This window comes from Gallus gallus, chromosome 7 (assembly GCF_016699485.2).
Source record: "Gallus gallus isolate bGalGal1 chromosome 7, bGalGal1.mat.broiler.GRCg7b, whole genome shotgun sequence".
Taxonomy (NCBI): domain Eukaryota; kingdom Metazoa; phylum Chordata; class Aves; order Galliformes; family Phasianidae; genus Gallus; species Gallus gallus.
Genome location: NC_052538.1, coordinates 19,277,613 through 19,294,246, shown reverse-complemented (window position 1 = coordinate 19,294,246; position 16,634 = coordinate 19,277,613). Strand labels below are relative to the sequence as shown.

At 37.3% G+C, this 16,634-nt stretch overlaps 1 protein-coding gene across 6 annotated transcripts in view; it reads right to left on the bottom strand.

Annotated features, from left to right (window-relative positions):
• TTC21B (tetratricopeptide repeat domain 21B) overlaps positions 1-16,107 on the bottom strand; it is a 33,195-nt gene extending 17,088 nt beyond the window's left edge. For 4 of the 6 annotated variants that reach the window (XR_005861702.2, XR_005861701.2, XM_422022.7 and 1 more), the window contains exons 1-17: positions 15,877-16,107; positions 15,619-15,748; positions 14,838-14,948; positions 14,070-14,236; positions 13,135-13,257; positions 11,452-11,609; positions 10,610-10,694; positions 10,091-10,189; positions 9,275-9,467; positions 7,027-7,124; positions 6,376-6,576; positions 4,542-4,671; positions 3,934-4,091; positions 2,477-2,701; positions 1,550-1,788; positions 1,184-1,256; positions 101-211 (exon numbers count right to left, since the gene is read on the bottom strand). Coding sequence is in view for 4 of the 6 variants with exons in the window: in XM_422022.7 (XP_422022.4) it covers positions 101-211; positions 1,184-1,256; positions 1,550-1,788; positions 2,477-2,701; positions 3,934-4,091; positions 4,542-4,671; positions 6,376-6,576; positions 7,027-7,124; positions 9,275-9,467; positions 10,091-10,189; positions 10,610-10,694; positions 11,452-11,609; positions 13,135-13,257; positions 14,070-14,236; positions 14,838-14,948; positions 15,619-15,748; positions 15,877-16,092 (2,517 nt within the window). In the remaining 2 variants the exon portion in view is untranslated. Of the gene's footprint in view, positions 1-100; positions 212-1,183; positions 1,257-1,549; positions 1,789-2,476; positions 2,702-3,933; positions 4,092-4,541; positions 4,672-6,375; positions 6,577-7,026; positions 7,125-9,274; positions 9,468-10,090; positions 10,190-10,609; positions 10,695-11,451; positions 11,610-13,134; positions 13,258-14,069; positions 14,237-14,837; positions 14,949-15,618; positions 15,749-15,876 lie in introns of those variants that run through there. The other 2 variants (XM_040704211.2, XM_015289741.3) reach the window with 2 other exon arrangements.
• Positions 16,108-16,634: the final 527 nt, after the last annotated feature.

Below are 16,634 nucleotides of genomic sequence, written 5' to 3'. Positions count from 1 at the left end.
CGCAGTAAATTCACTTTCAGGAATATTAAGTCTCTCTACTTGCTATAAAATTAAACACTTCTACTCAACATACAAAACTGAACAAGTATTTATGGAATACCTTTGAATAGTTATGTGTTTTGATTAAGGCTTTTCCAATTTTACTTGCCAAAGCTGGATCTTTTGGATTTTTCTTCAAAGCCTGCTCGTAGACTTCTATGGCTTCATCAGGCTTCAACAGAGAAAGATAAAAACACAGAAGTCAAGGATTAAGACAAAAAAGCATGTGGAAAACAAAAATCTGGTAGTACTTCCAAGAGCAAGTGCCAGTACTACTGGTTCACAAAATACAGAACTTCTGAGAGAAAAAAAGACCATGCTAGACGTGCGCAGCCAATTTAAATACATATTTTCACGTTAAAACAAAATATGGAAAGAAATTGGCTAACAAAGGAGCTTGAATTCATTTCAGACTACTTTCCCTCTGAAATTTCTCTACCACTGCATATTTCAATAGTTAATATAAAGCACAGGTGAAGTTTATGTCATGGAAGATAATCAATTTTTTTCCTCCAGTTCTGTAAGAGCAGACAATGAAATTATATTTTGCTTTGTACTTCTTCACTGAAGAGAAGACAACTGTTAATCACCCACAGTTCCCCAAACTATTTATCTAATTAGTTGCATGTTCTAACTCAATCAACTCTCCCAAAAATATGAATTTAAGTGTGTATATTCCAAATTTCTACATTCACCCAGCACAGTGCATCTTCTACAAATACTTCTGTACAGCAACGTTTCCAGTCCATCAAGTAACCAAAGACTCTGTAGCAAATACACTGAAATCCAATAGTTGATGATTTTTAAAATAGAACTTTCAGTAGTGGAACATAATTGTAATTTATCTAAAAACTACTCTAAACATCTCTAACTTCTTTCTTTTCTTCAAATTTTTGTCTGAACATTCTTTAAGAGGAAATGCTCTCCTTCAGTTTCTCTCCCAGAATCATAAGAAGGCACTTTCAACAGCTTTTAATCTGAATTTATAACAGCTACATTCATAGTTGGATATTTCATTTTTGAAACAACCGTAAGAACTTTATTTCCTAACTATTTATTGGTAAGAGTCATCATGCTACCTTCTCTCAACTTGCCATAGCAAAGGAATGACTCAATCGCTTACCCATTTCTAGCAAGCACTTACCTCTTGAATATTCATATATGCATCACCAAGAAGAAGAAATGTATGAGCACTTGGCAGTTTTTCTACTAGGTCTCTGGAAGAAGCAGAGGACAGAACCACGTTCAGTATTTAACATATCAGCGTTAGCATCTAAACAAGTAGGGTGTGATAACATTATCCTCTAGTGATATTCATTTTTATTTCTTAAAATAAATCTGAAATCTTTCCAAAATAAGAATTCCAATTACTGTTTTAAATGTTAGAACACTTGAGTTCATTATATCACTAAATTTGTGACTTGTTTTAGCAAAAAAAGAAAAAAGAAACTCAAGATGCTACCATTTAACATCTTGGAAAATAGTACACATACACATCACAAACTTCTACCTGTAGCAGGCGGCATATAACTTCTTATCTCTCCTGCACTGCAGATAGATGTCTGCCATCTTCAGCTTAGCTTGTACAAAGTAAGGCTGCTCAGGTGTAATACTTCGGAGCATAGTCAAGGCTTGTTCAACATCTCCTTGAGCAATTTCCAGATCTGCATTTGCAATCATGACCCTTAGTTCCTCAGGAGTTCCAGAGAATTCATCAATGGCATCTTGCAGTACTACAGCAGCCTCATGCTGCAAATAAAACCAATAGAATTAACACAGTTTTTGTTGTTGAACTGACAAAAATGAAGTCATCATAAGCAAATTTATGTCTGAGACCATCATACAAAAATGAAGCAAAACAAAAAAGCAGCAAAACCAAGCCACAGTATTCATTTCTTTTGCTGAAACATTTAAAATGTTAATTTCCTCTTCATTTATGTTGCATGTATACAAGAAAATGATCAAAAATCAACTGGACAACACCATGCTCTAACTAGTCCGCTTTAGAAAAGGATGACCTCTGGCCTTCCAACTACAGTGTTGTGTGTACATTATATCCTTAGGCATGTGCAGTGTCCTAAGGCATATTAAGATTCAGTTGAGAGTAAGGATACTAACACATAAAAGGAAGGACACAAAAAATATTTCTAGTAGCATTCTTTCAACAAAATATTAATCTACATGCCTGAGAGTGAACTTCACCAGTATGTGCTCCACAAAATTAAAGTTTTGCATAAAAATTTTGAGTCAGTTTAGCACGTGCAAATACATATTTTTTTCTTGCAAAGTTTCACATATCAGATGTCAAGTCAGATATCACATCTTCAAAATGTCACGAGGCAGAAAAATTGATTGTTTTATATTCTAAGCTAATGAGGATTAGACAAGCCTGTTAACAGATAGAAGAAATTGTTTCTGGGTATGTTTGTGATCTTACCGGCTCTCCATTCAAGCAATGAGCTTCTACTAATTCTAGAAAGACAGCCACACGATCACTTGCATCAATTTCAATTCTTTTTCCTTTCGTCTTTGAGGAAGCTGTATGTTTTCTCATCCCAGGCAAATTCCTCGCCATCTGTAAGGTCTTGATAGCTTCTGATAATTCACCCATCTTCTTCTGGGTTTGAGCCTTAATTAAGTGATAAACCGGATGCTCTCTCACCTAAAGGAAAAAAAACCAAACACTTATATACATATATATGTATTATATATTACACATAGATTCAAAGAGAAGGAAGGAATTTCCAGATTTCCCCTCATGCATAGTATTCCATCTCCCTGAAAGATTCTTTTTTTCCCAGCACTGACCTCAGTTCCTGTTTACCTCTAAATGTATCTGATTTAAGTTTCAATAATGTAAATATTAGTTTTCAGGGAGTGTGCAAAATAGTAATTAGTTTTTGTTTTATAATCAAGAACTTATCTATTATATCAGACTTTGAGACAGAATTATCTTAAACTAGACTGAATTTTAATGGATTTTTAGCATCTCTCACATTAAAGTACATTTGCTTCAATAGGCTACCAATTAAAAATAGTATAGAACTATTTTGTGGCTTAAGTCCTGGCTGTCATTTCCACACCTTCTCAAAATAGACCTAATGGGAAAAGGAGATCTAAATAAAGGAAATGTAATTATGTATACAGTTGCAAGCAAATTGGTATCTCCTGATTAGTTTGTTAACCTTATGCTTTTCTGCATCATTTGGAAGAAGGAACCAAAATGAGAGAACACTTGCAAAGTGCTACCTTGTCCCACTATTCAGCCACACACAGCCAAGAGACTTGCACAACTCAGACCTAAGGAATGCTGTACCATGTACCCTCAGTATTAATCAGAAAATTCCACTGATGTAAACAAATAAAACAAGTCAACACAGCATATTTTCAAACTCGTAACATTTATGGTGCTAAAACAACATGAATTTTCATTTCTGAACTCATGCATCTTTGTTATTTTCATCAGTAATTTGTGTATCTGTGTAAGAAGTACAAGGACACTGGATCACTCTTCAAGTTCTTCTATGTAGGCATTTAAAGTCAACTGCAAAGTTCCTCTGCAATCAACAATGCTGTTTATACAACGTTGTTTTAGTTGTTTTTAGTACTTATGTAAGAATTGGAGGAAAAGCTATCCCTTCTTTTGTATTTTAAGACAGTTTCAGTATTTGCAATAAGGAATTAGTTCTGCCCTTTGAACCTTACTAGTTAAACAAAAAATATCTATTTGATAAATATTCAGATACCACATTCACATTAACATTTACATCTAGAGCTTGTAGCGGAAGAGTCAAAAATCTCATTTAGAGACCATCGTACTAAAAAACATACAAAAAACCTTGGATAAACTGAGTATGACTGAATAAAGTGGTTTAATTCTTTTGTTTAACTCACCTCAAAATTGTAGCTCAGGCAGAGTTCCAGGGATTGAGAACACAGTTTAGGATTGTTCTGAGCCAAATAGACCTGGGCCATCAGTAAGTGTGCATCTGCATAAGAAGGATCCCTTTCCAGACAGTAACGAAGATTAGTGTGGGCTGCTTCAATATCCCCTAGAAAGTCAAAAAAGAGGAAGTGGAAAAAGTAGCTGATAAGAAGCACAGGTTAAACAGAACATTCATTCATTATTTACCAGCTTGATTATTTTATTTATTTTTTAATAACTATTAGCATTGAATGAACAAAGTCATGCATGAAGGACTACTATTATTTAATCATTGCAGCTCTGAACAGAAATCAAAACCAGGCTAAAGTTAAGACTTTTTCCTATTGTCCCATCTTCAAATCATTTAATAACTGGTCTGTTTTGGAAAGCAATAGATGCAATATCACATTAATGTACCTGTAGAACTAAAATATGCTCACATAAATCACAGAAGTAGTGCAGGTATTCTTCACTTAGCTATGTAGCGTAACACAGTGGACAAGAAATACTTTACAACTGAAGAGCAAAATCAGAGAAACTAGAGAGCTAGATAGCTAACCATTCATACAAGTATTACCTGATAAATATTTCACCTTTGCAATTAAAAAAACAGCTTGTTGAAGACCTGGCACAGTTTTTACCACAGTTTCAAGAACAGAAGCACAGTGCTTGAGAAGTGGTGAAGGAGACTGCCCAGGACTTGCAGGCTAGGAATAAACCAAAACAAAATTAACAAAAACAAACAACAAATCAACAGAACTAAACCCAACAAAACAAACAAACAAAACCCAGAAGTAACATATCTGTTAGTAGGCTTTGGACTTGAATTCCATTTCAAGTCTGAGTTTCACTTTAAACTCCTAACAACAACAGTAAAGCTGAAGAGACAAAAGTTGTTGCTGTAAAGAAATAAGAGCACATTTGACATCTAAAGTGCAACTTGTTGATATCAGCAGGAACACAAAAGTGCATCATGAATTCCAGGAAAAACAGACCCAGACCTGACGTAACTGAAGAGCTGTCCATAAACATTTGGCAGCACGCTCAGAATTACTGTGCCAATTGATCCAACAAAGTGGTAATATGAACCCAATTTTAACAGAGCCAAAGCTGGAAGGAATGATCACAGAGATGGGAAGAAAAGTTCCTGGTCCTGTCTCCCCTGTACTCTTTCCATTCCACAGGACTTACCCTCATAGTTATCACCAAATTGAAAGCAGCAGCCTGAAAATAACCACTTCATCCAGTCTTTCACATCAACTGCTATACTGTATCACATTTTAGTTGCTCTTTTATAATAAACAGTTTGCATCCCATGAAGCAGTTACATAGTATAACAAGCAAAAGACAACATAAAAATGCCTCTGTTCACCCCTAACATCCTCTCAGGACAAGCGCCCTCAGGAAGCTACAATCTCTTTTTTTCATAAAGGTATAATGAAACTTCAGGGAAGGTGTCATTTTTCACATTCTTCTATGGATGGTTGTTAAGACAACAGTTCAGTTTCCATGCCAAATTACAGAACCACCATTGCCATTATGTATCCTAAGGAAACCTTCAGACACTGCTTCATAGAATGACACTTATTTTATCTCCATCTGTGTACAAAATCACAAGGAGTTGTCATATTATTCTAGACTTTCAAGCCATATCATCTCAAAGACAGTGGGATAAATTACAACAATGGAACGCTTGCTGTTTTTGCTGGTTGGATTTTATAGCTTTACATAAAGAAGTGTTTATGGAGAGGTTCTACAGTTTGACTAGGAATCTGCTAGAAACACAATAAAGATCACTCCTCGCTATTTCAGAGGAATAATCGCTTTAAAGAAGACACTCTTTGGAGGTACTTTAAAAGTGTTTCTTCAACTCTAGAGATGCCAGGTCCAAACTAGAACAAACAAGTTCAGTCACAGCAAGTTAGCCATCTAAAATTAAAAATCAGTAATAGTATTGATCAAGTAGTATTCCACTGACCTTTGCCATCATGCAAAAGAAGGTTAAAATGAAAAGATATCCTGAGCTGACAAAAACATTTCAGCGCCAGAATAATTACAGTGTGAATAACCAAGTTTCTCATTAATATAGTTATAGTCGCTGTATTCTTAGTTACTTGATCACAAGAGATTCTAAAGACAAAAGTAAATTCTGTACAAATACAGATGCAGGCCATGAAACTAATATCTTAAGTTTCCTCAGATATTACAGTACCTGCTGACTTTGCAAGAGAAGTATTTACACAGTTATTTTGATTAAATGATTGTATGATATCTTAAAAAGCAGTTTCACCTCATAGAAATTCACATTTCAAGGGGAAAAGTGTCCTAAGCTTTTATTTCATGATTGCCCAATCTCAAGAAAAATTCCAAACTAGTTTGTTTTTAGAGAGGTGCAGAATACAGCCACCTACCTCTGCTGGGCAAAAATTAAGATATTCCCTAGTAATTTCTAGCAGGAAATCAGGATTCAGTTTTTCAAAATACTCCACACCAAGAGGAAAACCATGCAAAGCTGAGAAGTGGGTATCCAGAACATCGTTCAGCAAGGCAATCACTTCTTCTTGTCTCTTATGCTTCTTCATAGCAAGGACCGCACGCAAGAAAGATAATTCCTACAGGAAAAAGAAACAGAACATTTTAAGTATTCCAGATACATTCACCTGTTATTTATACAAAACTACTTAATCATCAGCGTTAGCCATTTCTTTGTTTGTGTAGAGATACTGCAACACCTTCAGTATGTTCGCTGCAAATGACACCAATGATCACTGCATTCCTTCGTTAGTGCATTCTTTTAATTTGTGCAAGCAGCTCTAAGCTCTTCTGACCAAAAAATCCTGCAAAAATTAATACCCTTCCCTTCCTAACATTTCAAACTTATTTTCAGAGACAATGCTTGGTAAGCACTCAGTACTGTGTTGCTAAGTTACGAACTTACGTCGATAGGGAGTGAACACTGAAATTTAGGATGCTCCACTTGAGTGACTGAAATGTGGAAGTAGCTGCTAGACCACTATTCAGATAGAAAACAAAGTATTTTAATATACAAAGATGGCTCCTACCCCAGATTTTCCAATGGACTGTTGGATTTCATTAAGAAACTCCAGCTGCTGTTCTGCATCTTCCAGCTGCCCTTGTATTAGCTGACAACGAATAATTCCTGTAACACATTACAAGATTTTATTTCAGATTAGTCTTCAAGTCAAATATATGCACTGTTTCCTAGAAGTCTTCTCACTTCAGCCTCTTAATAAAATGGTGATAAGAGAAGAAAAAGAACAGACCAAGATCTACAGTAACGCAGATCTCTCATACTAAGAAATACCAGAGATAGAAGACACATAACTAATGTAAGCAATGCCAAAAGGTCACTTTGCAAAAATATCCAAATCCTAATGCTACAAAGCTGAGCTCAGTAAATCTGCAGTTGGTTCTAGACTAACACGAGTCAAAGCACCATAAATCTTCGCTTTCAAATCCAACAAGCAGGATAAGGTAACAAAAGAACACCCCAGACCACACACAAAACAGATTTTTTTTTATACTGTGAGTTTTCAGAGTAGAAAGCAGTGCTACAGATAAAAATGCAAAGACTGAAGCACACGTCATATTTATTCTTCATTTCCTTGAGATCTTCACTTTATCAAAAATAGATATCTCTTTCCCTCCCAAAGATCTTCCAATTCTTAATCTGCAGTAATTATCAGAATTGCCTGATTATGTTCTGTACACGCCTAAATCAGGCTGAAAAGCATGCACTTCAGTCTTCGCTGTGGACACAGAAGGCAGCTTGTTCTACCACCTGCCCTTGAATTTATTATTTCTGCAGTGCATGAGAGCTCCCTAGCTTTGGCAAACACAGGCACTTTATTAACATACTGAAAAGATAATGTCTGCTCCCAAGAGTGTAAAATAAAAAACAGATATTCAGATGACAGAGAAAACTGCGATTAAAATATAACTTCAGTGGTGATGTATGTTAACAACAACAAAAAGTGTGTGTTTTGGTTGCAGCCCAGGCAAGGAGAGGTCTGGAGGAAATGTAATGCTTCATCTGCATATATGAGTCACCGAAAGAAAGGAAGGGCTGTCCACGGTAGACAAAAAAATATCTGAAGGAGATTATGAGGTAAAGAAAGACAACTTTGCTTTAGCCAGGTCTGTGCACGCCCAGCCAGCCAGAAGAATGCATCAAACTGAAAAATCAGGTTCTAGTTTAAACAGAGGCACTGATGTGTGACGGTAAACCTGAGTTACCACAGACAAGTATGGTAATTGATGATTTTCAAGGATAATAATATAACTGTATCAGTATTTACAGCAGCTGAAACTCAGACCAACGCGTTTCATAAAGCAACAGCCTTTTACCATGGTCAAATAAGCAATAATCATTGATTTGCTCCCTCCCTTCATGTGTGCTTGTTTCACTAACACACACGCACAGCCACACAAAACCATTCTAACGAGGCTAGCAGTGGATAGCTCATGTTTTGGTGGGCGTTTTTCCCCATGGATCAGACAGTACGTGGGAAAAAGACAGGAAACTAAAATATTTTCATTCTCCTCCTGTATGAATAACTACTGCTCAGTGTTGCTAATCCCTGTCTTACAGTAAGATCCAATACTCTCTAAGGAGCGACACCACTTTGGTACCACATATTTTGCAGTTAAGTGCTTCTGCAAATCTGCTATACAGATTTGCACCGTGATTAAAATAAAAGGAATGAGTACACTATATGCATTACACTAGTCAAAGTCAGAAGAAAAAAAATAAGTTACCTCATGTCTGCATTTTAAATGCTGTATGCACTATTCTGCTGAAAGCCAAGAACATAACACTGCACAAAACAGTAATGTCATAGAACAACAGAGCCAAAAATTGGAAGGAAAAACAGCCCTAGTAGAGTTAGTCTCTCTATCTCTCTCTATCAGTGATACTAATGACATTTTAAAAGCTTTTTCCCCCTCTCAAGTAACTCCAGATAGAGGAACCCAAGGCAACGCCTCATGTACTGAAAAAAAAAAGAAGTGTTAAATGAAGATAACATATCATATTAAATATGCACTGCAAAAGAAAACAAATTGAAACCATCAGGATACATGAAGATATAACTTCTTAAGAATAAACAATGTACAAATGCTGCAGATCTAACAACTACTTAGCAAAATAATTTCACAAAACAAGAACCATATGCTATTCAGTAATAGTTCTTGTTATTCACAGTAGCAGTAGTAGGAAAATTTGATCAACAAAGCATCACCCATCTTAAAAGCAAGAAAATAAAATAAACAGCAAGTTTAAGACCTTACCAGTTAGGGCAGAAACGCTTGTCTCATCAAGTGTCATAGCAGTCTGATACCATTTTAAAGCTTCTTTCACTTTCCCTTGTAAAATCATTTGGTAGCCAAGCTCCGTAGCAAATTCTGCATTGTCAGAATCCAAATTAAATGCTCTTTCAACTAATGTTTGTGTATGTTGAAGGATGAGTTGGTTCCGGCCACACTAAAAGGTAAGAATAATCTTAATCTTCAAATTCTTTTTCCCTCCAAATTAAGTTAGAAAAAGATAAAGGTATTTCAGATTTTAGAGTTTCCACACTTAATATTACTGCAACAGTTGAAAAAAAGCCATAACCTCACATTAGACTGATCCATAGTAATTCCATAAGAATTCAAACAGTAAAGTGTGCCGGGGTTCAAACAAATACAGAATACCATATAAAAGAAAAGTCCACACAGTTGATAGCTGTTTGAATGCCTTCTTAAAAGGGTTCTGATAAGGATTAAAGAAGCTTTCCACTTCAAAGCTGTATGACGAAGCCTAACAAATCTTTGTCCTACTAAACATTCTATGAGATATTTGAGTATATTTTCATTAAGAACCTCTTTCTCATTTAAAAAGTAAGTAATAAAACCATTTTAGGAATGACACTGCTCAAATATTTGAATTCACAATGCAAATGAACGCAAAACTTTTAAAAACTGAGTTACCAAAGGCCATACAAGTTAATTTATTAAATCTTTGGGAAAGCACTTGTTAGAACACATTTTCTGGTACAAACGTTAAATAAAACAAACAATACGTGGTTATTTGTCTGTTGCTTAAGAAAAATAAAGTCCACTCACTGTTCTACTGAAAGCTAAAGCCATTTTATAGAAGAGCTGTGAATTACGCGGCTCCAACCTGTCCAATGCTTTAATGAGGTCACTTAGTCTTGCCGAAGCCTTAAAGAAAAATCAATTATATAATTGAAAGAATTAACAGATTAGGACCACTACATAAAATGCACTAAAACCATTTCACTGCATAACAGTATTTTGCAACTTATATTCAGCGGTGTTCAGAGATAGAAGTTACATCGATCTTCTAAAACACTGGAATTTCTAGAAAAATACATTGATTAGTAAAGAGAATAAAACAGATCATTGTATATCCTTAAATATTCTACAAAAAGTGAATAATTTGAGCTGAATCTGAGCTGATGGAAGAATCCCATCAAGCAAGATCTGTACATCTTGCTAGGGCTTCAGTATAATATGAACACAGTATACGAGGAGGAAGACCGAAAGCATATTGTGAATGTGGGATCTAACTCCTAACAAAGGTTGTATTCTGCTCAACTGTCTGCAACCAACAAGACTCACCTCACGCATCTTTCCTTCTCTGCACAGAAAATGCAGGGCCTCCATTCTTGTGGCCTCTAAATTGAGAGCATCTTTCTGCAATAGTCTAAAACCAAACAAAGCATGCACTTAAAGAAGCCTAACCAGATTTTTTGATTCATAATCATTTTCAGTGAAAATAATTAATATTCTCTTCATTTTCAAAGCTTTGGTAAGTCTATCACAGTGTTAAAAACAAAATGTTATTAATATATTGTTTATCATTACACTGTTTTATTTACCTCGTACGATAGAACTTGAATATGGATTAAAGGCTCCTCCTCGTTTGATTTAATCTCCCCAGTATTCAATAAAGTAATTAAACCATCAGGTTCCTAAATTGAGGCGGTGTAAGTATTACGTTACCGTACGTGAAGCTACAAGAAAGCTTCAAATAAGTTTTTTCTCAGAACTTCTCCCATTTGGCTAACATTACCTTAGAAATTACCCTTCCAGCTAAAATATCTCTAACAGAAATACCAAAAAGAATTAAAATAAATAAATAAATAAATAAAGGTACAAGGAAGACAACCTTACAGAGAATTGACATGAACGACTTGTATCACACCATCACTTTAAATCATAGTTCTCATATGAAGTCACAGCTTCTGTCATGTCAGGCCTACCTCAACAGAGACCCTCCTCCCGGCAGAGTGGGTTCACGTATTGATGTAGTACCCTTATAGACTTGCAAGGCTAGGCTCTCATAGAAGTTCATTTTATTTAATATATTTTATTTAGAACTGTTTTAACTCCTTCTAAAGTATTTTTACAGTCTAAACATATAAAGAGCACAATCAGCAATGTGTTATTTCATACTCAACCTATGTGCAGTTTCAACTGCCTGCTCCCAGTCCTGCAAGGCTAGTTGCAGCTTCATTTTCTTTATGAAAGCAGGAATGAAGTTTGGAAAGTTTGCAATTATCTGGTTCACCATTTCCAGAGCTCCTGAATAATTCTGTCGGATCTCAAAATACTGTGCCTAATGGAAGGAAGAAAAATTGCATCAAAAGCCTGTGCACTCACAGAAGTAGAAAGATACAGAACTTCCTTCCGTACAGAAACCATTTTTCCAATATGAGTTATACTTCAGCATCAGCTAGAATTATCATACTAAAGAAATATGAAAAGTGAAGTGTAAAATACTGTATGGGGTAAGCACCTCTATTTCAAGTTTAACTTCAGCACAGCATTAACAAGAAAAAAGCTAGGGAGATGTAGCTGAAGGATGGCACTGTTTTAATAGTTTTTGACAGCTTTTGTTTAAACCACTTCAACATTTCAGGATATTGAACATAACCAACAGATCACACAATTTATTCAGAACTTGAGATATATACCAAAATCTTCAGTCCCCGTAGGTCACCGTTGTCACCACACTTAACAGTATTTAAGTACTTTGTACAGCACTCTAAATAAAAGAGTGCATCAGAAGCAGTATCACAGTTTAAGATGAGTTCCGCTGAGTAGAAATCAATTTAGGGCTCAAGTCCTCAACTTTACTTTGGAGCTTAAAATTTACGTACTGAATTCCAGGCGATTGAATGCATATAATTTGATTTAATATTTTTGAGAGCCACAGTGCAAACATAAAAGCTACCACAGTTTCTTAAATAACAGCAAGACAATTATCTGCCTAAAATCTAAATGCAATAACAATTTGCAGTGTACCGGTAATTGAACACGTACAGCCACGTACACATGTGTACCCAAACACTTTGTGCACTGTTCTGAGCTTTAGTCTTCTATATTCCACGTTCAAAACAAGCACTTGCAATTCAATAATGACAACTAGAATAAGACAAATACATTGCAGATGCAGTGTTTTAACTACTACATTTTTTTTTGGAGACAGCACATAGCAATTCTATGACGTGGATGAGTGTCTTCTGTGAAAAATTCTGCTGACCTGCACGTTTTCATTTCTTGCACATGAATAGATGAATTCAACATGTTTTTCTTGTGCACATACTAAAAACCATACCTTCAGTATACATTCAGACTGACTGTATTTCTTCTGTAGCCATCCTTTCTTACACTGGTGCCTATTGGGCCTTAAGGTGTCACTTGGAAGCTAATCTTACTCAAAGAAAAAACTCATCACTTGAACACAGTTACTGCTTATTTACCACTGTGCTGCCTGTCCTTCTGTCTTCACCTTCATCAGGACAGAAAGTGAAATTCTTATGAACCCTGGCTACTCAGTACAATTAGCTACTATTTCAAGTAGGCTATTTACCACAAGAAATGCAATGTCAGCTATTTTTATTGTTCTAGAACTCAAATTGTTTGGTAGCTTTTATATTCCTCAAGTAATTGCGTGACTCACACCATTTCTTCTAAAATCTACTGAACACTTTTAAAACAATACTCCAGTCAACAGAGCAAAAAGAATATGACTGAGCTGTATCTGTACTCCCTGCACACACTCTAATCATTAACAAGCTCTAATTATTAACAAGGTGCAACAACACATTTAAGAAGTGCTAAAATCAAAGTAAACATACTTTACCAAGGAGAGCAAAAACATCATTCCCTTCCTGAAGCGCTTCATCAAAGTACTTCAAAGCTTTTTTAATATGAGTTTCTTTCCCACAAGTGAGATCAAGCCATGCTTTCAGAATCAATCCCTGCAGAAAAACTTGTATTCATTGGTGCTCTTAGTAGCCGGTTAATTAGAAAGAAGTATGCTACGCAGAACAATAAATGGAAAGAACCATACTATAAAATAAGACTTAATTAAAAACATATTACTTTCATCTCTCTTTAACAATCTAAAATATATCATTGAAATTATACCCGGTACACAACTCAAAATATTACTAACTCATTCATAAATTAATTCAAATTCAAATTAATCAAATAATTAAAGGATTAAATATCTTAAAGGATTAAAAGCAACAATGGAGCTAAACTAGATTAACAAACTAAGCAGACTTAGATTAAAGATTCTTAAAACAGTAACTGTCAGCGTCTCTATAAATGCAAAAGATGTTGCTACATACAACAGTTACACAGATCTTAAATTACACGACGTTCAGTAGAACCTGCCTTTAACAGCCTCTGAAACTGCTCCAACCCTTTGGGTTCTTGAAGCTGTAGATTCAGAAGAGATGACACTCCCTCTACTAAGAACATCCATTTTTTGTTGTTATTGTGATCAGTATCAAAGCAACAACTCCCAGCAAGAACACAGCTGGTATAACTTATATATTGCCTCCACTGGTCAATGCAGAACTTTGATTTACTAACTGACAATGAATATGTTAAAAAAAAAAGTCACTGGGAATTTTGCTCATCCCTGCCAAAAGCAATTATGATGTTAAAGTACTAGAACACAAAGTTCACTGAAGGAACATCCAAATACCATCAGTGTAGTAAGCCTAGCTTCATAGTATATGCGTAGTCCTCTAACTACTTTACATAGAAAGAAAAAGGCTACCTCTTTTTCTCCATTAGAAACTTTGATCACCCTATCAACGTATTCACGGGCTTTGTCTTCACGACCAAGATGCCACAAAAATAAGCCAGCGAAGTAAAGAGCCTGCTGTCCTGCTGTTTTACGTTGCTCCTTCAGTTTTGTATCCAACTCTAGAATAGCATCCCGATCTGAGAAGACAAATGTCAAATATTCTCTTTCACCCACATTAATTTCTGGTCCTTTATGAAGAACTGTTAAAATCAAATGTCTGACTCTGAAAAAGTCATAGCAATGAGAAAGCACCAAAATACATGATATATTTACTATCTTATAGCATTAGTCCATGCAGACAGAAATAAGACCAGAGTCATTAATCAGAGCTGTTTCACCCGTTCATTCAACATTCAACAGGGTAACCTGAAATACATTAATGGCCTGGCTTCCATGACTTCTTAATAAACTTGCAGTTTTGCTCAGGACTGATACCAGAAAGAGAACAGGAAATAAGAATTGAAAGCAACCTCATTTTTATTTCTTTCTCCATAAAATATTTTTCACCACGGTGGGTAAATCAGTTTTTTTAGTGTTTAAAAATTTAGACTTAACTCTTCACAGCTTTGTGTTTTGGTATGTTTATTTACAATCTTGATAAACTTCCAAACACTAGATATTATGTTAAAAGCAAAGCTGGGGTATATCGCTTAAAGTTAGGTAGAATTCATCTACAACTTTCAAGTCTTAACATACAGCCGTTAAAAATATAAACCATTATTGTTTTAATGGGCATACCTGGATTAGGGCTTCTTTTGTGGGCGTAGATCAGCGCCATCATTGCACAAAGTGACACCTCCTGTTTGTTCTTAATGGATTCCAGTTGTCGAATACTCTCTTGGACATCACCTAGTGATAACAGGAGCCAAATAAGCTGCAAAGTCTTTGAGAGGACAGAGAAGATGAGTATCAAAAACTCCTGACTATTTTTTTTTCCTGTGCTTTTCCCAACTCTTTTTACATAACTTTTCTTATCAGTCCCGTTAATTCGTTAATTTTCAGCTGTTTGTGCACATCCTAGAAACAAACGCAAAAAACAAAAAAGCATTTCAAGGCAGAGACCTTGAAAGAAGCTATGTGTTAGATCAGCCAGTCTGAAATACAGTTTCTGCTAATCAAACTTGTATTAGTACCCAGCCGGTACCGGCCCTCAGCCCCCCAGGTGCAGATGGATACAATGTTAGGCACAGCTGCACTGAAACGAACCAATCTATTCTTGTGACAAAAAGGACGGGGCACACAGTCAGGTTGCAGATTCCCTCCAAGGAAACTATTTGCCTGACTGACGCCCTCGAAGTTACTGAGAAACAGAGAGCCGCATCACTCCCTCCAGCACCGCATGCCTCATAGCTGTCTCATTCGAACTGGGGGGTGGGAGGACCCATTAAGTACCACACGTACGCGGCTCGCCGAGCGCTGGTGGTCTCAGCACGGCGCGCGTTCAGAGCTTATAAACGCCGTGGAGCGCCACGGCAAGGCCCGAGCCTCTCCACAGCAGGCAGGCGGCGCTCCGCATTACCTGTGCGCAGCGCGCCGTACGCCCGGTAGAATTGGAACACCGGGTCGCTGCCCAGCCGGCCCAGCGCCTCCTCCGCCGCAGCCCGGACGTGGTGGAAGTAGCATTCCTGGCAGTAGTAGTTGAGCAGGGCCTGCGAGAGAGGCGAACCCGGTTCGCTCAGGCAAACGCTTCACCCGCGGCCGGCTCCGTTTGGCGCTGCACGACGCGCGCGCCCCGCCGCCCTCAGCGCCTTCCCGCCCCCAGCACCGCGGCACACACCTGCTGCACTGCAGCGTCCATCGCCTCCGCCGTTGCTAGCCAACGCCACCAGCGTAGGCCTCCGGAAGGGGAGGGGAAGAGCCCAGCGGCACGCTGCCATTGGCTCCAAGAGAAAGGAGGCGGGAGAGACACAGGAAGAAAAACTGTAAGCGCCGAAACAGGCCGGATGCTCATAGGAGAGGGGGCGGGAACGCCTTCACGAGAGGCTGTTACCATTGGCTGCGAGGCGGGGTTTGAACAAGCCCTGCTGGGGGGCCGTAATGGCCGCTGGGCTGTGCCGTGCCTGGCTCTTCCCGAGGCGCGTCAGGGCCCGCGGGGTCTCGGTGCACGTAATGCCGTCCTGGTGGCTGCCTCAGCCACCCAGCCCCGGACCTGAAGGCGCCCGTACTGGTGATCTCGGGATTCCAAATGGCTGCCTTCGAAAATTTTATCATGCGGTTTTTTTTTGTTTTTTTTTTTTCCCGACATAAGACTGTCTCATGCGCCCATTATATTGTTGTATACCACCATATTGAGCACTTCAGGCTCTGTAAAGCTCTCCAGCAATGAAATAGCAATGTAATAAAGTAAATACAGAAAGGTTTTTTTTTTTTTTCTTTCCATTTCTTCCATCCAAGTAAATTAGAGTTGGAAAAGTCTAGTAAAAATCAAGTTTTCCATTTGGCATGAAGGCACTGCCCATTGTGTCCAGGCATCAGAAACAATTCTTGCTGTACAGCTTTGCTCTGGGAGGGATGTGCAAAACATTCTCTAGAAGA